The sequence below is a fragment of the Hevea brasiliensis genome, chromosome 9 (assembly GCF_030052815.1).
Source record: "Hevea brasiliensis isolate MT/VB/25A 57/8 chromosome 9, ASM3005281v1, whole genome shotgun sequence".
Classification (NCBI taxonomy): Eukaryota; Viridiplantae; Streptophyta; class Magnoliopsida; order Malpighiales; family Euphorbiaceae; genus Hevea; species Hevea brasiliensis.
In genome coordinates this window covers 99,172,590-99,197,942 of record NC_079501.1, presented here as the reverse complement: position 1 = coordinate 99,197,942, position 25,353 = coordinate 99,172,590, and the positions used below count along the sequence as shown (strand labels likewise).

The 25,353-nt window shown below is 34.0% G+C and overlaps 1 protein-coding gene and 1 long non-coding RNA gene across 3 annotated transcripts; one reads left to right on the top strand and one right to left on the bottom strand.

Moving 5' to 3' along the window:
- Positions 1–10,638: 10,638 nt before the first annotated feature.
- On the bottom strand, positions 10,639–12,655 carry LOC110665750 (pathogenesis-related thaumatin-like protein 3.5). Of its 2 annotated transcripts, none has more exons than XM_058154103.1 (3): positions 11,901–12,655; positions 11,414–11,684; positions 10,639–11,269 (listed from the first exon to the last, which is right to left on the bottom strand). In XM_058154103.1, exons 1-3 carry the CDS (start codon positions 12,388–12,390, stop codon positions 11,107–11,109), a joined length of 924 nt encoding a protein of 307 aa, XP_058010086.1. In that variant the 5' UTR covers positions 12,391–12,655; the 3' UTR covers positions 10,639–11,106. The 2 variants fall into 2 exon arrangements, with proteins under 2 accessions (XP_058010086.1, XP_021681687.1); XM_021825995.2 differs by having other exon boundaries at positions 10,639–11,316; positions 11,901–12,652.
- Positions 12,656–22,842: 10,187 nt separating this feature from the next.
- Positions 22,843–24,617, top strand: LOC131183334 (uncharacterized). The gene is made up of 4 exons (XR_009151453.1): positions 22,843–23,047; positions 23,150–23,307; positions 23,756–23,813; positions 24,382–24,617. It is a non-coding gene; the product is annotated as an uncharacterized LOC131183334 (long non-coding RNA).
- The last annotated feature ends 736 nt before the right edge of the window (positions 24,618–25,353 follow it).

The following is a 25,353-nucleotide window of genomic DNA, read 5'->3' as shown; positions in this document are numbered from 1 at the left end:
ATGGCCAACGGGTAGGCATAAAGCCAGTACAATAACCATTTTAGAAATATATTGTCTATCAATGATTATTCCTGTGGGCAGTACTGCAATCTGTAATCCCTAATTGGTATACCAATCGATCCATGCTATATAAATAAGTCTAGGCATACTTTGGGCAAAATAATATTTTTAAGTACTTATAGTTTCATTATTTCATATTATGTACTAATTGTATTTCATAGCATTTTCATATCACTTATAATGGGAAACATAAGTCCCACATGCATATTCATATTATTTTTATGTTCAGCAAATTATTTTAGTTCATTTTCATATCATATGACAAGTCATTTTATGAACCTTTCTGAAGGTCCAGATTTGGTGCCTTTACTTCACCTAGCAAATTGTTCAAGATGTAGCCACTGTTTGGCCACACTTCCTTTATGGAAGTTGTTCCTCTATGTCTTGTCTTTCTTTTTTCCTTCTTGATTCATGTCATTTGGAGTTTTAGAAATCAAGTTATGGTTAAATAACCAAAACTGGTTCATTAACTCACTCTAGGTCTAGAACCAGGCAGATTCTGGAGTCAATTTTTTCCTAATTATTTGGACATGTTATAGCCACTTTTAGGCCTAAAGTTCTTCATAGGAGTTGTTACCCTATGTCTTAGGATCACTCAAATTTAAGATTTACAATTTTTCAAGTTTTGTAGAGTTAATTATAGCAAACTAACTGGCCTGGACTCAGGTACCCTGTGCCTTCAAGATTCCAGGTTCAGGTCAGTAGATTTGTCTCCTATTTTAGGGTTCTTACACTCAAAATCTGAGGAAGGTTCCTAAATCAAAGTTGTATCCCTATCTCTTAGGTTTCTAGAACAGTTAAGTTCTTCCCATTTGGAGTTTTCTACTAAAAGTTATAGTATAAACACTGTTCTGGAATCAAGTGGTTATTTGGTTCATTTCAGGTTTTGGTATGCTGACTTGTCCTAGATAATTGGCCTGGTTCCATTAGGTTCTGAGTTTTGGTCAAAATACCAAAGTTGTATTTCTAGGTCTTGTAGAGATTTTGGCTTTGGTCTCACTGCATTTGCAGTTTTGTGGACCAAGTTATGGCATTTTTTCCAAAACTGGTCGGATAGGTTCAGGTCCATAAATTTTGGGCAGTTTTGGTTCTGGCAGTTTTGACAAGCTAATTTTGGTTAGCAATTTGACTTAGTTATGGTCAGAATTTGAGTTTCTATTCTTCATAAAAGTTGTTCTACTATATCTAAGCTCTCCATGGGTTCAAGAATCAGGTCATTCTGACCTTTCTAGAGTATGTTATGGCCATTTGAACATTTACTATTCATTTAGTCATTTTCCTAAGTCCATATTAGGGTTGTCCGAATTCAAGCAATTTTTAGGTCAGGTTAGGGACAGTTTTTAGGCATGGTCTCTTCATGAAAAATGGGCCATTATGATCCTATTTTGATCTCTAATTGGCCTCACACCAATTGGAGTAATAGAACTCTACTTATAGCTTAAAAACTACACTGGACTCATGGGTCCAAAAATCCTGCATGAAAATTAGCACTCCCAATTTCAATTTCTCCCAACTCCCAAACTTCAATTGACATTCATAGCGCTTATAATAACCAAAAATTCATCTCAACATCATCAATTTCAAGTCATACACAAATTTCCACAAAGTTAGGTCAAAAACGCTAACTCAAAATCACAATCTCTTGCAAACACATGCCAATTAACTTAATTACCACATATACTCATTAATAACACCAATAAATTTAATTAATTTTACCAAAATCATCAAACCTCTTATCTTGTCATGGCTGCCAAATTTTTAGGGTTCTCTATACACATGATATTCTTTTTAATTTCATGCAATTTTAACCTGGTTTGGCATGCTTATACTAATTGAAGAAGAAAAAGAGTGTGTATAGTGAACTAGCCTCTTGTAGCTCAAGTCCAAGCCAACCAAAACTTCAAGTTCTTGTCTTCTTTTTACTTCTAAACTCTCATTCAAGGTCTAGTGATAATTTTTAGTGAAAATAACTATGGAAAATATGTTGAGAATTAAGAGAAGAATAAGCTTGAAAGAAGAAAATGGTGAAGGGTCTTAGAAATGGTGGTTCGGCCATGAAGAAAAAAATGAAGACGATGATCATTTCTTTATTCATTTATGTGATTTTTATCTCTATTGATGTGTGGTTGTCTAATATCTATAAGCTATAAATTTTTAATGATGTCATTATGACATCATGCTCATGTAATAATTCATTTAGATTTTGATTTTCTTTCTTTTCTTTTCTTTTCCCTTTTTCCATTGTATATTTCATGTTTTTTTATTTATTTTATGCATTTTAATCTCTCTCATTTTGGCTGACATTTAGGTCAAAATTCATCACTGAATGTGAAATGACCAAAATGCCCTTCGTTGTGCTTATCGGGTTATAATTTCCTTTACCGATTGACTTAATTTTCTTAAATTTTCTTGGCATTTTTATTGCTTTTTAGACTTTGTAATTCCTTCAATTAAGTTCCAATATTTATCTTACAGGGCTTCCCAACTAATCTTGGGTTGGCAACTGTCTTTACAGTCATTTCCCATCAGGGTTACCCATCGCTGTGACTTCCGGCTCATTTAACCTATTAACATTTAATTTCTTTTATTTTTCTTTAATTTTTCTTAGTCTTAATTCTGTCAATTTATGTCTCCTCACCTTAGTTTAAGTGTAGTTCCAGACATCTTAGCTGTCCAAACAGACGTTAGTCATCGGAACAGTAGAATATACAGACTACCTAAAGTGAGGGCATTACAATATATGGACTACGATCAGTAGGTTCAAGTCCAAAATTTTTGGGCAGTTTTGATTCTGGCAGTTTTGACAAGCTAACTTTGGTTAGTAATTTGATTTGGTTATAGTCAGAATTTGGGTTTCTATTCTTCATAAAAGTTGTTCTACTACGTCTAAACTCTCCATGGGTTCAAGAATCAGGTCATTCTGACCTTTCTAGAGTAAATTATGGTCATTTAAACATTTACTGTTCATTTGGTCATTTTCCTAGGTCTAGATTAGGGTTGCCGGAATTCAACCAGTCTTTAGGTCAGGTTAAGAACAGTTTTTGCGTAACGATCGGGCTCCAACCACTAGAGGAATTGTCCGCTTTGGCCATAAGCCTCACGGTTTTATCCTACAGGTGGAATGGAGAACTTCCCAGGAGGTCACCCATCCTAGGATTTCTCTCAAGCGAGCACACTTAACCCTGTAGTTCTTCCAACTCTCCAGGCCATTCCACCAAAAGGCACCTCTAGTGATTAGTTCCCCCATTTTATATATCATTACTTTTTGAACCCAAGACCATCTTCGTGCTTTGCAGATGTCCCTTAGGCAAATCCCACATTGGCAAAGCACAGAGATGGTCTCGGGTTCAAAAAGTAATGATATATAAAATGGGGGAACTAATCACTAGAGGCGCCTTTTGATGGAATGGCCTGGAGAGTTAGAAGAACTCCAGGGTTAAGTGTACTCGCTTGAGAGAAATCCTAGGATGGGTGACCTCCTGGGAAATTCTTCATTTCACCTATGGGACAAAACCGTGAGGCTTATGGCCAAAACAGACAATTTCTCTAGTGGTTGGAGCCCAATCGTTACAATTGGTATCAGAGCTGCTCGCGTGTCCCCATGGGCGATGGTGGGGCAAACCTCAACGAGGATGCTGAGTCTCGAAAGGGGGGGGGGGGGGGGAGAAAGGTCCCTTAGACAAATCCCATATCGGCAAAGCACGAAGATAGTCTTGGGTTCAAAAAGTAATGATATATAAAATGGGGGAACTAATCACAAGAGGCACCTTTTGGTGAAATGGCCTGGAGAGTTGGAAGAACTCCAGGGTTAAGTGTGCTCACTTGAGAGAAATCCTAGGATGGTTGACCTCCTGGGAAGTTCTCCATTCTACCTATGGGACAAAACCGTGAGGCTTATGGCCAAAGCGGACAATTCCTCTAGTGGTTGGAGCCTGATCGTTACATTTTAGGCATAGTCTCTTCATGAAAAATGGGGTATTATGACCCTAGTTTCATCTCTAATTGACCTCAGGCCAATTGGAGTAACACAACTCAACTTATGGCTCAAAAATCACACTAGACTCATAGGTTCCAAAACCTACATGGAAATGCAGCACTCCCAATAACAATTCCTCCCAACTCCCAAACTTCAATTGACATTCATAGCACTTCTAATAGTCAACAATTCATCTCTATATTATTAATTTCAAGTCATAAACAAAATTCCCTAAGTTAGGTCAAAACCCTAACTCAGTATTTCTCAATTCATGTAAACCCATATCCAATCATCATAGCCATCATATATACACATCAAATACCATTATAGGCAAGTTTTAATATCAATTAAACTCAACCTATTCTCATTTATCAAGGCTGCTGAAAATTGGTCCCCTCACATACCCATTATTTTCTTTAATTTTCATGCAATATCAACTCATCTCAACTCCAATTCAAAGTTTAAAGAAGGGAAGAAGAAAGAATAGGCACTAACCTTGATCAAGAGATGTCCAAACTTACAAAAACTTCAATATTTCTCTCTTTCTTGGCTGCCACTAGTTCCCTCAAGGTATAAAAGCAAGTTTTAGTGAAGGTACTTAGGAGTTTTATGGTGAGAAGCATAAGGAAATCAAGCTTAAAAGCTTAAAAATGGTAGAAGACTATCGGAGAAGTGGTTCGGCCATGGGAAGACCAAGAGGGAAGAAGATGAGCTCTTTTAATGCAATTTGTCTCTTTAGTCATATTTATCTTCCTAAAGTTTGAATTAAAAATTTTAATTATGTCATTATTCCATCATGCTTAACTCATCCTTGTGTCATGCTTACATCATAATTTAATTTCTTTTTCTTTTCTTTACTTTTCCCATTTCCATTGTATTTTTCATGATTTTAATTCATTTGATGTGTTTTAATCTCTCTCATTTTAATTGACATTTAGGTTAAAATTCAACTCTAAGGGTGAAATGACCAAAATGCCCTTCATTGTGCTTATCGGGTTATATTTATCAATACCGATTGGCTTTTTTTTTGTATTTTCTTTGACATTTTTATTATCATGTAAACCTCATAAATCCTCTAATTTGGTCCCATATTTTTATTTTATATGGTTTCTCTATGATTCTAGGGTTGGCAACTGTATTCACAGTCACTTCCCATTAAGGTCACACATCGCTGGAGTCCCGACTCCCTTAACTTATTAACATTTTATTTCTTTTATTTTTTCTTAATTTTTCTTGGTCTTAATTCAATCAATTTATGTCTCCTCACCCTAGTTTAAGTGTAGTTTCAGACATCCTAGCTGTCTGAACAAACGTTATTCATCGAAATAGTAGAATGTACTGACTACCTAAAGTGAGGGCGTTTCAGCACAACTAGAATTTTTTAATTCAATATAAAGCATAATGCATCAAAATATAACAAATCATAATTTCCATAAACAAAAGAAATAATACCATAATTTCAAATTAATAATAATCATTTATTTAAATTCACATTTCATTTGAGAAATCACAATTCACAAATCACAATTGTAAAAGTGTTTCTAAGAACACACAGTTTAGACCATGACATAAAATTTCATGATTATTGTCGTGTTGTACACCATGACAAAGCAATCTACAACCTCACTAATTATTATTAATGAGGGAGGTGGCTAGCTAGCTATATGAGTACTCATCCGAACTCAACCTCAATTGGTAAACTAGGGAGGGAGAATCACATAATCAAACTCAACCCCATAAAAGGAGGAGGAACACAGTAAGGGATTGTCATGCTAACTGTGGTTTAAAAACAACTTTCAAAAGTTTCTAAATCAATAATCACATTTGTAAAATAACAATCGCCTTCGAATCATCATAAAACCCACACACAATTTCTCAAGCACTTCTAAAATCATTCAAAACTGCCCCTTTCCCTTACTACAATGATATAAAAGGGCAAACATCCACCTTTCCACATTCACAAATTCATATCATAAAATTTAAGTTCACAAATGCAAGGGAAAATCATAAGTCATTCATATAAATCCATTCGAATAAATTTCAAAGTTTAAAACATAGAAAAAGGATTAATTGTGCACAAGCCACAATGGATTTCCTTTCTTTAGATTTACTTTTCCTTGTCTCCCAAGGTCTCCTTTTTTACTGAAACACAAAATTAAAATGTCTCAATACTCATCCCAATTATCTCTAAAAGTTATTCAATAATTGCCTAATAAATTTCCTAAGTTGGTTATGCAATTTCAAAAATTTCTGGTTCTAGATAGTTTGGAACACTGACTTTGCAATTCCAATCCAACCTAATTCTAGTCATAATTTGGCGAAGTGTTTTTCATAAAAATTGTTCCTTTATGTCTTAGTTTTATTTTTCAATTTGAATCACTCAATTTGGAGTTCTGAATCTCAAGTTATGGTCAAATTACTAAATACTATTCTAGGTGTCATACCCTGAGATTCCAATTTTTCCAGATTTATATCCCAACTTTGCATTCTATATCTGGGCATCTTAAGCTCATAATTTGGCCCTGGTCTGTAAAAATAATGTTTTAGGTTTTTGTCTTAGGTTTCCAAATCATTTTGAATTACTTCAATTGGAGTTTTGTAGAGGAAGTTATGGCTTGATAACCATTCGGAGGTCACAGGGCCAATTTGTCAAGGAGCAGGAATTCCATATTTAGGATTCCTGATTTATCCCAATAATTCCTCTATCTTGCCCTAAGAACTGGGTTTTAGTCAAAACATAAAATTTTTAGTTCTATGTCTTATGAGAATTTGGGCTTTGGAATCACCTAATTTGAATTTTGTAGCCCAAGTTATGGCAATTTTACCAAAACTGATCGGATGGGTAGTTGTTCAGAATTTTCAGGTTAGTCCAGAATCAGGGCAGATTTGCTGGACCAAATTTGTCTAGCAATTTGATCAACTTAGGGTCATAATTTGGCTCTATGTTCTACATGAGAACTATTCTCCTATGTCTCAAGTTTCCATTGATTCAAGAATCACCTAATTTGAAGTTTTCTAGAGTGAGTTATGCCTAATTTACTAAGTACTATTCATTTGGTCATTTTTTATCAGGTCCGGAATTGCAATCCGGATTCAAGCCAAATTTAGGGCAACCTATGGTCAGTTTATGGACAATATGTCTTCATGAAACTTCTAACATTATTTCTTAGGTTTTATCTCCAATTGGCCTCACACCAATTGGAGCTATGTAGCTCAACTTATACTCCTTTAACCCTACTAGACTCAAGGGTCCAAAATTCTAGCAACTTAACACACTACGAATCCATCAATTCCTTTCATCAATTCAACATAAATTCTCAGCTAAAGTATGCCAAATGACCATAATTATGCCTTATAAACCTCAATTGCATAACATACCACAAAACCCTAATTTTCACCAAAACCCTAATTCTCCATATTCCCAATTCATGCAATTCTATGCAACTACAATACACCAATCACATATATAACCTTAATCAAGTTAGAATTCATGCTCAATTCATTTAAAACATGTCAAAACCGTAAAGTCCCTATGCTGGCCGAATTTTCTACCTTCCCATTCATGCATGATTTTCATGTTTTCTCTAATTATTTCCTCATTTTCAAACTCATTTCAACACCTACACAACTAATTAAGTGAGAGGAGTGACTTAACTCTAGTTGAGCTTTTCAATCTTCAATTTCCTTTACTTGTTTCTTGAATTTCTCTCTTCCAATCTTCCACCCAAGGCAAAATATCAAATTTTTTTGAGGTGGCTATGAATTTTATGGAACAAAACTAGGGTTTTGGAAGCTTAGTTTGGTCATTAAAGGAGGAAAATGATAAGGGAGAGAGAGAGAAATGGAGAGCCGGCCTAATGAAGAAGAAGATAGGATTTTTTTTTTCCTTTAATTATTTTCTTGTCTTTTATATCCATATTCATCCCAAATTTTAATTAATTTTAAATTATAAATTTTTAATTGTATCATGGTGAGATCATGCTTATGTCATAATTCATTTAAAATTTTTAAGTTTTCATTTCTTTTCTTTTCTTTTCTTTTCCATACACATTTCTATATTTTTAATTCTTTTTCGATATTTTAATCTCATACAATTTAATGGATATTTAGGTCAAAAGTTACCTCTTGAAGTGAATTGACCAAAATGCCCCTTATCAGGTTATAGTGTATCTTTTTCATAATGCCCAATGAGTCCTAAGATTCTGATTCACATAATTTTACTTATTCCCTTTTTATTTCTTGAATTTTCTAATTCCCAGTAGTTTTGTAATTAACTCTCAACTAAGGATGTCATGGGGTCCCATACGAATTTATGATAGCAACTGAACTTATAGCTGCTTCCCGTGTATGTCACTCATCGCTATGACCTAGGCTCATTTAACCCATTTGTGCTTCATTTCTTTTATTTTTATCCAACCTCATTTGGTTCTTATTACTTTTGTTTATGACTTCTCTATATAATTTAAGTTTAGTTCCAGACATTCTAGCTATCCGGACAGACATTAGTCATCAGAACAGTAGAATGTACAGGACTATTTAGTATGAGGGTATTACAAAAGTAGTGGCCAAAAGTTCTCTCTTATATAATGGCAGTCCTAAACCCTAAACTCTAAACCCATAAAACCCTAAATCCTAAATCCTAGAACCTAAACTCTAAATTCTAAACCCAAAATCCTAAATCCTAAACCCCTAAACCATAAACCCCTAAAGCCTTAAACCTCGGAATGCTGAATCTTAAACCCTGCATCCTAAAACCTAAACCTTGAACCCTGAAACCTGAAACCTGAACTCTGAATCCTGAACTCTAAACCCTAAATCCTAAACCTTAAACCCTTGTTTGATGGTATTTTTGACAAAAAATTATTGTGTGACCATTTTAGAATGAAAGAATTTCTTCTACACTTTTAGTTAAGAAACGTTTTCTGAAGCTCCAGCGTCTCCTTTTTGAAATGGTACATTTTATTGAATTAGCAATATACTCTGTTGATATCCAAGGTACCTTTAGTGTGATATTAATATTATGTTATTAATACCTAAACTTGAAAAGTCAACTTTATATACTGATGCTAACTGTATGCGTTAACAAATTAAATTTTCAATGCAATTTTTGATATTATTTTTCTACATGTTTTTATTTTCATTTTCATTTTCATTTTCTTAACTACTAAATAGACAATCATTTGGAATATGAGGAAAAAAATGAATGCAGAAGCAGTTATCTCCATTTTATTATTAATTAAATAGAGCCTCTGAATACACTATTATAGTGCAACATCATTTTTTATTTTCAGTGGTTTGATTTGACTACGTGATTTTAATTGAACCATTTTCTTCGGTACTTTTCAATATTTTTCAGATTTAGGGAAGCCATCCTTGACAATTACTCATTTTTTAAATTATTGGAAATGCATGTAATTTTTAATTACAAGTTATTGTTCAATACATATTCAATTTTGAATTGAGCATTAATTATATTCATATTGAATTATAAGATATATAATATTATCCAATTTATGAGTTATTAATGAAAAATCAAAAGTGCATAAATACTATATATATTTCAATAAACAACCATAAATTTAATATATATATATATATATATATATATATATATATATATATATATATATATATATACACACAAATTTACCTATATATAGAACAACAAGGATAAATATGGACATTCTATACTCTAAATACTATTTTACAAACAAGCAAGAAAAAACAAAATGATTCCAATTTTTTTTTTTCAAAAATACCTCAAAGAAGTCATCACCATGATTTAGGTTACGAAATACAACATAAAAGCAATACAAATGAATCAATGATTACTGCTGTGCCAAGGTGTCAACATTTTCATTCCTGTGAGAGAGAGAGAGGCGCAAACTGTTGTTTCATAGGAAAGAAAATGTCCAAAGTTTGTAGATTTTTATTGTTATTTATAAGAGGGTAAATTTGACGTTAAAAAAATTTTGTCCCTTCATTGACCACCTTAAAATGCATTGATTAATGGCAGGAAAAAGAAAAAGTCAATGTCCTTTTTAATAGGCGGAATCAAATTATAAGAATTTTTTAATGTTATTATTAAACTAAATTTAACTCAATTTAACTAAGTTTTTATCTCAAAAATTTGGGATCGGCTATATGGATTCTCTTTTTCCACTTTAAACAATTTTGGTTAAATCCTTGGAAATATGTAATACTTCTAGGTCATGTTGTAATACTGTCATCCAATTCAGTTTAGATATACCCCTTCTTTTCTTTCTATCATCTACCCTAATGTGCTCTACTTGTCTAACTGGAGCCGTATGTCTACACTTCACATAACCAAACCACCTCAATCTCCTTTCTCTCAACTTATTCTCAATTGGTACCACTCATATCTTTTCTCTAATACTTTCATTACGGACTTTATCTAGTTTAATATGGCCACTCATTCACCTTAACATTCTCATCTCCGCATTATCTTAGACACATACGACTCCTTCAGTGCCCAACACTCACTACCGTATAACATGGCCGGTTGTATGGCTATATGGTAAAATTTTCCTTTTAACTTATTGGAAATCTTGCGATAACATCAAACTACATAAATTAATTAATTATACAAACCCTAGGGACCTCAGGATGATTCATCCTTTTTTTTTTTTTTCTGTTAGTATCTTGCGTGTATTAACATTAGCTGATGATAGAAGAATCGAAATCACATTCGGTCTGTTTGCTTTCCAGAATTTACTTCAAAATTTCCAGTTCATGATTATAGTTCATTTTCTTTTCATACCGGTGTATTGTATCTGGAATGAAGCTGTCAACTTGCTGCTTCAAAGATGTAAATAGAAAAACTTGATTCCATTGGACCAAACTCGGTTACTGCCAAGAATCATACGTTCTAAAAGAACTATGAACCAATTCAATTAATATCATTTTGAGGATAGAATAACACTTGCTCTAAGCTCAGCATTGTGGATTCTGATTCTCATCCATATGTATAAAGCCTAAATTTTCCTTAAAGCATGTGTATTTTCTGCAAAATTTGTCACTTAACCTGTTGGATCTATTCTGATGAGCAACTATTCTGCAGAATGCTTCATGCCGACGAGGCCATTAAGACGGCCACTTAAGTTTTCAAGGATAGATTGAGGATGTAGAGAAGAATCCACAATAGAAGGGGTAGGAGGATGCAAGAGGAAGAAGCCATCTTCACAGTTTCTCCATTGTTGGGCTTGTAAATTACTGCAGCAGTGAATGTAGTACCAATTGTACCATCAGATATCCTAATCCTGTATTTAAAAAATTAAAAAAAAAAATTGCTCTTAATCGAACATCAAGAGGAAAAGCAAAGGACAGTTCCGTGCAGCTGAGGGGAATATAGCATACTCATTTGCATTAGGGCAGAAAACAATGGCATAATCATAAGCCTTGCATGTGAAAGTACTGGTGCCGTCATCAAAGGCGTAGCTATAAGCCCTTGGACAAGCTCGCTTGAAAATGGTTGAATAAAAGGAAGGGCGGCAGGTGGTTGGGTTAGCAAACTCCCCGCTGCAGCAGTACTGGTCCAGCCCAAATGCTTCGCATGCACTCTTACATGCGACTACTCCCGCTCCTTCTCCACCATCCCGACCTACCACCTGGAGTTCCCTTGGGCAACCTATTCAATTTTTTTAATCACAATTAAATTACTAAGGGGATATTTGATTCAGTATTGCAGTCAAATATTGACGTTAGAGATAAAAATTGAAAAACCAAAAGCTATAATTTTGAACTGCTCTAGTTAAATTAAATCAGCTACAATCGCTAAATTAAATAAGCACAATATTATCCATCAATGGACGCTTTTTTTATGGGGAATTGTAAGAAATCTTACCCATGTTGATATCCGAAGCGCAGCCAGTTGCATTGCATGCACCATGGACTCCACGAGGGGAGGCAACTAGAGGTAAATTGTAACCATCTACGATGCTCACATCGTAGAAGTCCTTGTCATTGCCTTTGCCAAGGGTTATCTCAAAGAGTGATGCAGGTGGAGTGGCTCCAATGCCATCACATTCCAGCCTTCCTCCACAGTCCCCAGTTTGACAAGAGCCAAGTCCAGATTCGTCGAATGTGCAACCAGTCCTCGCCCAAATCCTGCCTGACCATCCTGGAACTGTTGGAATCCGTACGCCCTGACCAGGGTCCAAGCGAAATCCAGTTGCTGAGAGCTGTGGTGTACCTGAACCTGCTAGCGTCCCAGGCCATATGGTATGGGGGCAGTTGTTTGTTATGGTGATCGTGCAAGAGTAGGAGCGAGAGACCAAGAAAGAAATGAAAATTAGAGGGAGTCCTAGGACCATCCGCGACATCTTTATTGACATTGTAACAGTTTTGATTTTGCATGCAAGGGCCAGTCCCTAGATATTGTATCGTGGAGAATCTAAGGCATAGGCAAATCCTTAATTGGATGATTAAGTTGCTTTGCTAAGTCTCTCAGCCGCAAAATCACCTATCTGGTTTTAGTATTTCTTTTATCAAGGTGGCCTCGTGAAGAAGGAATTCTTTTCTTTTCTAAGGCAAATATATCACAAGAAACGATTTATAACTCGTGTACCCAAGAATAATATCACCTCAAGATCTTGTAAGGAATTAAACAACTCAACTCAGACTGTCCTTAACAAATTCAGGTTCTATACCACAAGAAACATAATATATATATATATATATATATATATATATATATATATATATATATATATATATATATATATATATATATTTCTTTGCAGCATCTAAAAGCATACTTCGCTTGGAAGATAAGGCAGCGTCAATCCCCTCAACATCTGGGAGGAAAGAATCGTTCTAATTGATTTCATGGCATAAATGTACGGTGGAACAAAAGAAACCTTCCTATGCAAAAATAACACTAAAAATTTAGATTGAAAATAGAAGAGCTGAACAGGCAAAGACTTGCTATCACCTGGTCTTCTTCCAGGTGATGAAGTAACTCTTTGAAGGATGGATGGCTCAATGGGGGGAGATGGTCAGAAATTGATACAATACAACGTAGGCCTTTGTCTAATTCACTGCATCTTTCAATTTAACTCTGCCTATACAAATTCAAATCAGACTGAATGACGGAAATTATTTTACCAGATCTGTTAATCATTGCCAAACATACAGAAACTTTCTGGATCCATCCTTAGGGAGCTTGGCTGCAATATGCAGTAAAGACTAAGACCCTAGAAAATGGAAATGGAACCTTTAAATAGGCAAGCAGGCAACAAAAAATGAAAAATCAACCTTCAGTTGCAAGAACAGTAACTTAACATGAGCACACAGTTGAAACAAGTGATAACAAACTCAACTCAACTATATCATGAGGTGTGACGAAATTTTTACACTGGTTGTCACCTACCGCAACCCTCCTTCTCTATTTGGGTTTGAAACCGACTAAACACAAACTACTTAGGCGGAGTTAAGTGGTAACAAACTATGTTATTTAAAAATTGACTGCCAAAGAAATGACTATTTATTTTCTGATGTACCAAAAAAATAAAGACTGGTTGTTCCTACACATATCTGAAATTTTAAGCGAAGGATAGAGGCATAAGAATAAAACTGACAACGATATATCATCAGCCCAGACAAAAGTGCTGACACCAGCTTCAGAACAGCAAGGAAAATTACAGCCCAAAAATAAAATTTAAGCATGCAGGATTCAGAATCACACTAACAAGGCCTGCAGTAAGATTTAATGAACACCATTACTCGAGACTCCATTAGAAGGATCACCCTTGGCACTGGCAGATCATCATCGAATAGATTCCTGAGGTTAAAGTCAGAACTTCCAGTGACCTTTCACCAAACAAAAAATATGTCACTTGAGATTGCCTTGGCAATTCACCAACCAATGATCACATCAATTAATTTTTATCTGTAGAAGTCAAGGACATACCACAAATAGTTAAAATAAATTACTAAAGAGTACCTTTGCTTCATAGGAAATCAAAAGAAACAGGTACCGAGAACTGTTGGCTCTTAGAACCATTATTACCTCCTGCCAGTGAGGAAACCGGGAATTTAGACCTTGAAACACCTCTATGAAGCATTGCCAGGCAATTCCTCTACAAAATAAAAAAGAAACAACAGGAATAAACCATGTCCTCAATTCATCAATACAATCAAATACCTCATCATTCTACGCTTCATCATATCTCCACTGCATGAAAGAGAAGAATTTGCACATTAAAGAAGAATAGATAAAGTCTTTTCATTTTCAGAAACATCATAAATACATAATTATCAATTCATCATTACATAAAGCACATGTAAATCCTCTTGAATTGCAATCACTTCAATCCCTGCAAAAATAACACTTATTTCAGGACAATGAAAATGGAAAAAGCAAAACAGAGCAAATGACAACACAACATGAGAATGAAATGGATGGCCAAAACATGACAAAACATTGCTCTTCAACCTGCAATAAACTAAACAAAATAAAGGAGAGAACAATGTTAAATTTCCTACTAGATAGGAGATAACACAATGAAAAGGCCCCCAGTTTGAAGAACTTCAAATAAACCTGTGCCGCATAGTCAACAATGTCAACAATTGCCAAAAACTATAGCTATCCAAAATCAAGGGCTCCAGAAATTGGGTAGAGAACTAACGTATAAAGACAAATACATGAAAACAGAACGACAAAGTTCAACGAGACGGAAGACTGAAAGCATAGCAAAGAACAGAAAACCGCAAAAGCAAACCCTAATGACGTAGTAAAGAAGTCAGTAAATGAAAGAAGTAAATAAAAAAAAAAAAATATCACTGCATTCCACCATGTTCAAGTCTTACAGAAAAACTGAAAGCATCCTGTTTTCATTAAAGTTCAAAATGAACAATCATGCTAGATTATGCTAAGGTTTATAAGCAAATGCGCCCTGTTTGATATTCCTACTGAAAGTCAAACTACGCCAAGGTAAGAGCTACATAGTATTAAACACGGAAGGAAATAATAAGTTCCTACATACAGGACACATCAAGTCAACCATTAGAGTGCCCGCATTGAGTTCATTTATCCATATCTGATCCATGGAAAAAAGTGGGGAAGGGAGATCAAAGGAACATTATGAGAAAAATAAGGATGAGTCATTTCAGTTACATTATAGATATCTAGTTCATATCCATGCCATCCCCAACTTGGCCAGAGAAAGATCTCTCAAAAGGAGAAGGATGAAACTGTGAATCCCGCCTGCGCTTAAAAGCACAGCTGTCAGTGGGAGAACTGTCAGCATCAATCGTCCTGCGGACACCTCTTAAAGCCTGTTCCTCATGTAGCGAAAGGAGAAAAACCTGACCGCTTGCTCGGCAAAGGGAACTATGGTTATCATACAAAATTCTCTGGTTAGAATAAGACCGGTAAGTTTGCGGCTATACATGTTTCCACGCACATGTTCATTTTCACATTTCCAATGGCATTTGTGGACAGGAATTGGCCCATTCCAAACCAGAATAATGGACAGATAAAAAACGACCTGATACCATGGAATTTGCTCGTGTTGAATTTCGGCAAGATGCTTCTCTGCTCCCAAAGGCTTCTTGTGCACCAAAGGTTCTGCAAAGAACATAATGGAAGAAAGTGTCAGGTTCGACACAGAGTGGCACGTCTGCTTCCAAAGAGGTGGACGAAGCCACGTTCCTTCCCTACCTCACCCCCTTTTTTTATTTTCAATTTTTATTTTTTCTTCACAGAATTTTCTCAGTAATTATGAAATTGAAAGGAAATTGGTGCCCAGCTTATCTCTTCTGGGGAAAAAGAAAAAGAGAAGCCACCATTTATTTGTCATTCTTCTATTTTAGTCTTCTACTTCTTTTTTTTTCATAGCACAATCAAGGGTTAAAACTAACCAGAGATAAGGTAAAGATACAATAATAATGAAAGATTGCAGCAAAACAAAAAGAAGATCACAAGGATAAAAGGATATTTTATAAACATTGAAAGGAAGATTTGGTGACATAAAATGATAGAAACAACAACAAAAATCTTATAACATAAAATAATGACTACCAGATCTGAGCTAGGAAAGAAAATCAGCATAGGGTTGTGCAAAGGTCGGCTCGATTTCGAGCCAAACTGATAAAATTGAAAATTGAAAATTAAGGATTTTGAAAATCAAATAAAACATCACTAAGAGACAATTAAACTGTTAAATATCGGTTCGATTTTAAATCGATCAAATCGAATTTTATAAAATTTTATATTTTTAATATTAAATCTCAATAATAAAAATATAAAAAAAATTAGAAATCAGAAATTAAAAATCTTAAGTTTTCTTGATATATATATATATTAGTAATTTCTGTTCGGTTCAATTTTTTTATTTTTTATAAAAATAATCAAACCGATTAATCAAAATTATTAAAATTTATAAATTAAACCAAACTAATTAAACTGAATTAACTCGATTCGATTTAATTTTTTAATTCAAATCCAAATTTACTCACCCCTAAATCAGCAGACAACAAAAAAGCTTAAAGAGCAATTAGAAACGACAAAGAGGGAAATCCAAATTCAATCACTATAAAATGCACATCAATAATAATAAACTAATTCAGATAAAGGGATAACAAATTAGGAAGTGCTAAAAATTGAGAGAGAGAGAGATCAAATCAAGAAAAATTAAGAAAAAAAAAAAGGAATTATAGAAAAAGAACACCAACAGAGGGGAGAGAGAGAAGGACACTTGTAAAGTGAAAGTGAGAGTGGGGGTCGCTGACGCTGCACTTAGAACCAATAAGAAGCCATAAATGTTTATAAGAAATGGGCATATTTACGGAAATGCCATTTGATATGGGAAATTAGTTCGGATATTGGGTTTGGAAAATGTGGACAAAATTAAAGTCGTGTCTTTGTTTTGGTGTGTAACTCTTACTTTGACTCCTCGCGTGTTCTCGCTGCCGCCTTCCATGTAGGGGTGGCCATTGTTAGAAACCGTCGGTTATGATTTCTGAATTATCGATTTAAATTTAATAAAATTATGAACCTAAATTAAATAGTCAGAAGATGGTTTCTAAATCGTCGGTTTTGGTTTGAACCCCAGTTTAAAACGATTTGAAAGACGATTTGAAAAAGAACAGTTCAAGACAGTTTGAAATTTAAAGATGGTTTAAGAATAGGTTAAACAAAAAAATTAGAAAAAAAATTTATTGACTCAAAATTTAAGTTATATTTGTAAAAATATTTTAATTTTTTTTAGAAATCTTTCAATCAAAATAAAATAAGAAAAAAAAGAGAAAATAATTTATCTTTAAGAAAAATTTAATAAATAAAGACTTGAACCTGATTAAAAAACTAGAGATGAAATTAATTTTTTTTAAAGAAATTAGCAAAAAGTGTATGAACTTAATTTTACCTAAATATTCCTTTAAAATTTAGAGGAATAAAAATTTGTAGTTCTATTACTTGCCTTTTTAAAAAATTATATAATAATTGATAATTAAAAAGTATAAAAGAGAAAAAAATTAAAATAGAGGGTATTGGAAATTTTATTGAGGATTTAAAGTAATAACAAAGTAATTGAGATAGTATTGAAAATTTCAGTAAGTATATAAAATAATAAAGTAAGAAAATTGAGAGAATATTGGAAATTAAAATAAGTGTAGAAAATAATTATTTAGAGAATTTGAGAAAAATTAAAAAAATATTAAGAATTGAAGAAAACGCAGAGAATAATTGTGTAGAGAATTAATGATATATATAAATGAATTAGGAGTGAGGTAACATATTTATTGAATTTTTTTATATTTAAATCGCTAGTTTAATCTGGTTCGAAATTGTCGGTTCAATCCGGTTCGGAACCTCCTGGTTCGGAACCACCGGTTCACGGTTTTTAAAAAATATGAACCTGAACCAAATCGCAGAAGGACGGTTTCGATCCGGTTCAAAGTCGGTTCCAATTTTGATCCTATTTTGACTGAACCAATTTCGGCTCGGTTCCAGTTCAAAACCGAACCATGTCACCCCTACTTCCATGTGCCTTTATTTTAATTTGAGAAAAATATTATTTTAATTTTTTTATTTAAAAAAAATAATTATTCTGTCTTTCTAATTTTAAAAATATAATAATTTAGGTATCTTTATTTAATCTCTTTAATTTTTTTATTTAATTTTAAAATTCTCTTCAATAATAATTTTTAAAGTAAAATTTAGTATTTTGATCTGATCAAAATATTATATTTTTTATTTATATTATTTATGATATTTATATTAATATTTAAAAATTAAAATAAAAAATTATAAAAAATTATATCTCGTAACTTTTAAAGATTGAGAAAATATTTTAATTAAAGTTAATAAAATAATACACATCTAATACTTAATCTATTAATTATTTTTATCAAATATTTTTATTTTAAATTACTATAATTACTAATAATTACTAATAATTAATATTTAATGATTAATATCTAATAAAATAACTAATAGCTCTTAAAATAATTAATAAAATAGTTAATATATTTAAAAAATAAAATTTTTTATTTATTAATTTATTTAAAAGAATAAAAAAATTACGACTACAAACTTAAACAAAATTTTAAAAATAAAGAGATTATATAATTTTATTTTTAAATTATATAAATTAAATAAAATTTAAATTAATATTTAAATGATTGAATGAACTAAAAAATAAATAAATATATATATATATATATATATATATATATATATATATATATATATTTAAAATGAAATATTAAATAATTAATTTTATGAATATATGGAGACCCAACATCATCGGTAGAATATCACGTCCGATGACTAGTTTCTGTTCGGACAGCCAGAATGTTTGGAACTACACTCAAGCTAGAGTAAGGAAACATAAATTGACTGAATACAGACTAAGTAAAATGAAATAAAAGTAAAAAAAAGCGAAGTACAACTCGGTTAAATGAGCCAAGATTCCGGCAATGAGTGACTGTACTAGGAAGCGACTGCGAAGACAATTACAGACCCTAGACCCATGAGAAACCCTGGGAAATAATTTTTGAGACTTAATTGAAGGGTTACTTAGGTATGAATGACATTAAAGATACTAAAGAAAATTGAGGAAAATTAGTTAATCGGTATAGACTAAAAATAACTCGATAAGCATAACGAATGACATTTTTATCATTTCAACCCCAGAGTTGAATTTTAATCTAAATGTTAATTAAAATGAGAGAGATTAGAATACATAAAATAAATTAAATTGTGAAATTATGTATAGAAATGGGAAAAGAAAAGAAAAGAAAAGATAAAAAAAGAAATAAAATATATTGCATGAGCATGATGTCATAATGACATCATAAAAAGTGGTAACCAATGGGAGCTTAACAAATAACTATTAAGGGGTAAGAAAGAGTATTAATGAGACAAAAATTAATAAAAGCCTATCTTCTTGTTCACCCTTCTCCCATGGTAGAACCAGACGGAGAGCTTTCTCTCTGTAACACCCCTATTTACATAGCCTGGTATATTTTACTGTTCCGGTGACTGGTGTCGGTCCGGACAATTAAGGGGATTAGAACCATACTTAAAACAACTAGATAAACCATAAACACAAATAATTAGTAATTGTCAATTAGTTAAGTATAAATAAGAAAAACAGAACATAAGAAGTTAAATGAGCCGAGAGTCACAGCGATGAGTGACCTTCTCGGGAACGACTGCGAAGTTATTTTAAACTCAAATTTCAAACTGTAAAATGTGACGCTGCGGTCCTTAGGACCCTTATAAACACAGTGGAAAAGAGAAAATCACGAAAAAGAACTATTAAATCAGTCAAATAATTAGGTCAGGGAGCCGGAAGAAATATGGAATTAATTATAAACCGGGATGAACCGGCGAGGGGCTATTTGGTCAATTGACCCCGAGAGCCGACTCCTGACCTAACTGTCAAATAAAATCGGAGAAAAGAAAACTTCGGGATCGAGAATTAAATTAAAGAACTAATAGAAAAATAAATAAAAAAAAAAGAAAATGAAAAAGTTAAAAAGTGATGACATCATGCATGACCTCATGCATGATGCCATAAAGAATAAAAATTTATTTATTTACTTATTTAGATTTTTGGGTCTTCCATAAGGATAAAAACAAAACAAAAGAAAAGAAAAATAAAAATCAAAGTCTTTTTCCACCAAGCTTGCCGCCCTCACACACTCTCTCTCTCCCTCACTATTGCAAACTCCATTAAAGCTTGTCTTCAAGCTTTGAAACCCTCACTAAACCTCAACTTCTCCCATACTTGATTCATAAAAACTTGTTCTAGTCACTTGGAAAGGAGCTTGACAACAAAAAGAAAAAGAAAGGAAGAAGTTTTGAAGAAAAAGGAATTCTACATAAAAGGTTAGCAATCAAATTTGATAATTTGAGTTTGATTCTTACATTTCTAACTTATTGAGCTTGTAAATAAACTTAAAATGGAAAGAAAATTTGTTGAGGGATTATATAGAATTTTGGACAGCTAGGGTTTGGTTGGACAAAGTATAAATTTGTTTGAGCTAAACATGCTAGGAAGCTTAATTGAGTTAAGGGAGCATGTTTATAAGTGTTTAATTAGCTAAATGCAACAAATGACATGAATTAGGGTTTTGAACATTAGGGTTTAGAGATAAAAAATGTGAAGAAGTGCTAAATGATGTCTTTGACATAGTTTAAGGGAAGAAATGGTCATTTGTGATCTAATTAAGTATGTTAGAAGTGTTTAAATCAAAGCCAAATTCGGATTGGGTATGAAGCATGACCAAAAGTCAACTTTGAGGGACCAAAAATGGAATTTTACAAGTCCAATTGGTATGGGACCAATTGGGAATAAAAATAGGCACTAAATGACAAAATTTTCATTTAGGAAGCATGCCTAAAAAGTGACCAAAACCTAGTGAACAAATTGACCAAAATTGAAAAATTGCAAGCTACCCTGTATAAACTGACCAAATGAACAGTATTTGTTCATTTGGTCATAACTCGAGCTAGGAAGGTCAAAATGACCTGAAATTTTACCAGTGGTTAGATGAGATATAGACCTAAAACTTTCATGAAGAACAAAAACCCAAATTATGCCATTAACCCAATCAAATTACTGAGCAAAATTGAGTCACTGAATCTGTAGGACTGCAGATTTACCATATGAACAGTAAAGTTTCAATGACTATAACTCTCTCTAAAAAACTCCGATTTAGGTGATTCTTGAACCGATGGAAACCTAAGACATATTAGAACATTTCATATGAAGAAAATTAGACCAAATTATGGACTTAACTTGATCAAACTGCTGAATGAAGTTGGATCAATAAATCTGCAGAACCAAATTCTGCAGCATGAACAATAATTGTATTTTGGCTATAACTTGAGCTACAAAACTCCAATTGGAGTGATTCAAAAAGGAGAATAAACTTAAGACAAGAGGGAACATTTTCTATGAAGAAAGTTTTGCCAAATTCCAACAGTAAAAGGACCAATGAAATAGTGCAACTTAGGACTCCAAAACTGAAAATTGGTAATTTTGCCTAAAAGACCTAAGTTTTGAGAAAATGACCAAAACCAACAAATTTAGTGACCAAAATGTGGTATGTGGGTGAAATTGGAGTTCCCATACCTATTAAGCCTTAGAAAGTCAACAATTTGACTTGAATAGTGTAATGACCCGAAACACAAAATTTCAAGAACGTCGAGTTTAGCATGTTAGAGCTAGGTAAAAGTAAAGCTAAATTTATTTTGGATTTATGTTAAGTTCTAATACTGAAACATTGTGAAATTGTGTGTTTCAGTTGGAAAGAATATCGGGAAAGAACCTGAGGAACCGAGTCAAGGCCAAGAGGCGACTCGCTTGAGGTTTGTGCACAATTTGTAATTTTTGTAAATTATTTGCTGCATATTATTTTGAATGATTTGAAAAAGTGAATTGAGACATTATTTATGATGCTTTGATTGAAATTATTGAAAGTTAGTTGTGTATATTTGAAATGACTTAGCAAAGTGTTAAGATAAGTTTTGAAACCACAGTGTCATGACCATATATTTGAACACCTCACTAGCACGACTAGTGGGGGTAATTAGTTTTAAATTTTGATTCCTTCTCTGGAGAAGTGTTAAGGTGTGCTAGTAGAAGAGGATGTGAATGGATATCTATATATTTGATCTAGCTAGCCTTGTGATGTGACTTCTCTTTAGCCTCTGGCTATTGATGTCACACCTTACCTGTAACACCCCAAAATTTTATTATTTATGAGTATTTTTGGTATTTTAATTTTATTTGAATTTTAGGAATTTTTTTGAGATTTTTCGGATTTTAAAAATCGGGTTCGATTTTCCGAAAAATATAAACTTTGATGATTTTTAAAAATTAATTTAAAGACCACGTGGCAAAACTAAAAATATATTTGGAGTCTACGTATTTTTCTGAGTTTTATGGAATTTTTTTGAAATTTTTGGACCTCGTTTTCGGTCCCGAGCGATAAAAATTCAAAATTTTGTATTCGAATCGAACCGGCGAATCGAACCGGACGGATCGGACCGATCGAATCGGACCGGCCCTTTTCCTTCTTCCTTTTTCTTTCCCAGCGCGCGTCCTCTCCCTTTCTCTCTCGTTTCTCTCTCCTCCCCTCCCCGTCCGGTAGCCTCCCTGCGTCCTCCCCTCGCGGCCGCCTCCCGGTATCCCGGCCGGTAGCGGCCCGAGCGGCCGGAAAAGCGCGTGATCTCCCCCTGCGCGCGCCGTTTCAGCTTCCCCGGTCAAATCCGGCCGTCCGCCACCAATTGGACCGGGTCTTGTGTCCAAAATCATCTACTCGGCGAGAGCTTTCCATGGACACCAAGAACGCCGAAATCCATCAAGCGGATTGTCCGATTTTTGCTCGGGAAGATTTTAGCCCATTTCGACTTTTGGGCTAGATTTCTCGAAAACCGTGAATCCCACGAGAAAACCGAGGCCACCAGCACGCTCCATTCGTTGAGAGCTTCGCAACGACATAAATTTCGAATTTTTCCGACACCGTTTTTCGGTGGGTCTCACGGAACTTCGCAGTGTATTTTCGAGCATTAAATGAGCTTAGAAAATTCTGAAAAATTTATGTACTAACCCCCGTGTTATGGGCTTCGTGTAGGTATCCTCGATTCGCGGAAATTCGACAGTTGATCGGGTCTGCAAATTTCGGGTCAGACAGACCCGTTACCGGAAAAGTCTCCGAATTGGACCGAGGTTTTGGCTAGCCCCCCATTGTCAGACGTCCCGAGCGCGTTCTCGAAGTCGGAATCGGCAAAGGTAAACCCGAACCTTGTTTTTTCGTAATTTTCTAGTGCTTAAATAGGATTAAAAATCCATAAAATATTCGTGGTAGCTTAAAAAATTACGATTCTTTTTGCAATAGCCTAGTAATATTGCTAAGGACCGCGAGGCAAAGTTTTATAATTTTTAGAGCTTGTTTGGGTAGTTTTTGCAAAAATGATCAATAATAAGGACTAAATTGAAATTTTGCGTATTGTGATGGGTGATTGATTTGATGGGCCCAGAAGGGGCTGTGTGATATGATTGAACTGTTGATATATGGATTGTGAATATAGAAGTGCGTTTTTAACCCTTTTGCAGGTTGGGTAGGTCCTAGGTATAGGGGAGACTCTGCCGGATTTTCGGCACGACTTAGGACGTAATTGGTCTTTTCTTTGTTTGTATTGAGTCAGATTGTATTAAATAAATGTAATATGATTGTCAGGTGAGCCGGGACAGCCTTCTTCCTCCGCCCAGCCGCCACAGTGATTGTCGTCAAGTCTGTGAGTAGAATATTAATTTTAATTGTAATTTCGATATTATTATATGTTCAGCATGCTCATGCATCACTTATATGCATATATTTATGTAGTTAAACTCTAGGCACGATTTTTGATGCATTGATAAATGTTAAAGTGCCATGTATGTTGTTGTGGTAATTTGGAGCAGTGTGCGTGCGTTGGCGTGCGTGTGATGTGGTGTGGACTATGGATAGGACGGGTAGACACGGCTTGAGTTCTTCATTTGGGACCGGTCCTTGGGGTAGACACGGCTTGAGTTCTTATTTGGGACCCGATTTGGTATTTAAGTGGAAGTCCGAAGTGAGTTCTTGGCACACGGGTTGGATTTAAGAGAGCTGTATAGGGGATCAGCTCCCATATATTATGATTGATGTTACAGGGTGCGTGAGTGCTCCAAATTACCTTTGTGATGTTATGATGTGAAAATGATGTGGATGTTGCATTTCACTCTACAGGGTGCATTAGATTTAGATAGTTATAGAGATTATGGTTAAAATTGATATTTTACTCTCTGAGTCGAACGCTCACTCCTGTTCAAAAATTTTTACAGGCCACAGGAGGATATTTTGTTCTGGGTTAACCTGCTTTTCTACCTCGCAGGTTGTTTATCAATATTTGTGTAATTTTAATTACTCCTAGAATTTCCGCATGTGTTAGCAGTAATTATTTGAATTTGGTCTGTAATATTATTATCATGTTGGACCTGTAAACTTAATATTTTAAGTCTGTTTTGATGGATTGGATGAGGGAGCTGAGCTCCCATTTATTATTATGTTGATGAGTATGTGGAGGGTGAGCTGAGCTCCCCAATGGATTGTTTATTGTGTTTACAGGTCGGGTGAGTCAAAAACTCCCCGTTGGTAAGTCCATTTTATGGCCGGACTCTGTCCGTTTGTTTTCTTGAAATTGGGCCCAAATGGGCCTCAGCATTGGGTAAATGAACAGTTAGGCTTACTACGGGCCTCGGGGGCTTTAGGCTGGCCCAGGTCCTAGTGCCGGTCCGGCCCATAGGTTGGGACGTGACATTACCCCTCCGTAAGGCATAACATGATCCCGTAGAATACTTAATGAACTACCGAACTTCACCTACCGATAACTCATTAAGTACCCTACAAGGGATTTTAAAACAATTTTCTTACATTTTGGAAGTGGTGAGCATTTTGGTAGTAATTGAAAACCATTTATTCAAAGTTTAAATACTAGTAAAAATTTTTTCCATTTTAAATTTTGCTGCAAATTTTATAAAAATTTTGACAGAATTCCGTTTGAAAACTGGAGAAAACAGTTCTTCAATTACCTAAAAAAAACACTTCCAAAAATATTTCACAACTCCCAACCTTCAATAACTCAATCAACTCAGTTCAACACACTTCAAAATAATTTCACAATACAATTCAAGATTTCTCATCTCAAAATATTTAATATTTCCATTCACAAAGCATAAAGCAGGAAATTTATATGTACAAATATTAAATTTACAGAAGAAAATCCAAAATAATATTATTACAATTTATTTACAACT

Bases quoted from the DNA above. Each gene is read 5' to 3' on its own strand.
- LOC110665750 (XM_058154103.1), bottom strand. From the start codon at position 12,390: ATGTCAATAAAGATGTCGCGGATGGTCCTAGGACTCCCTCTAATTTTC. The intron at 11,685-11,900 runs GTAAGATTTCTT...AAAATTGAATAG, and splicing joins CGCTTCGGATATCAACATGG to GTTGCCCAAGGGAACTCCAG. The intron at 11,270-11,413 runs GTATGCTATATT...TCACTGCTGCAG, and splicing joins TTCTGCCCTAATGCAAATGA to TAATTTACAAGCCCAACAAT.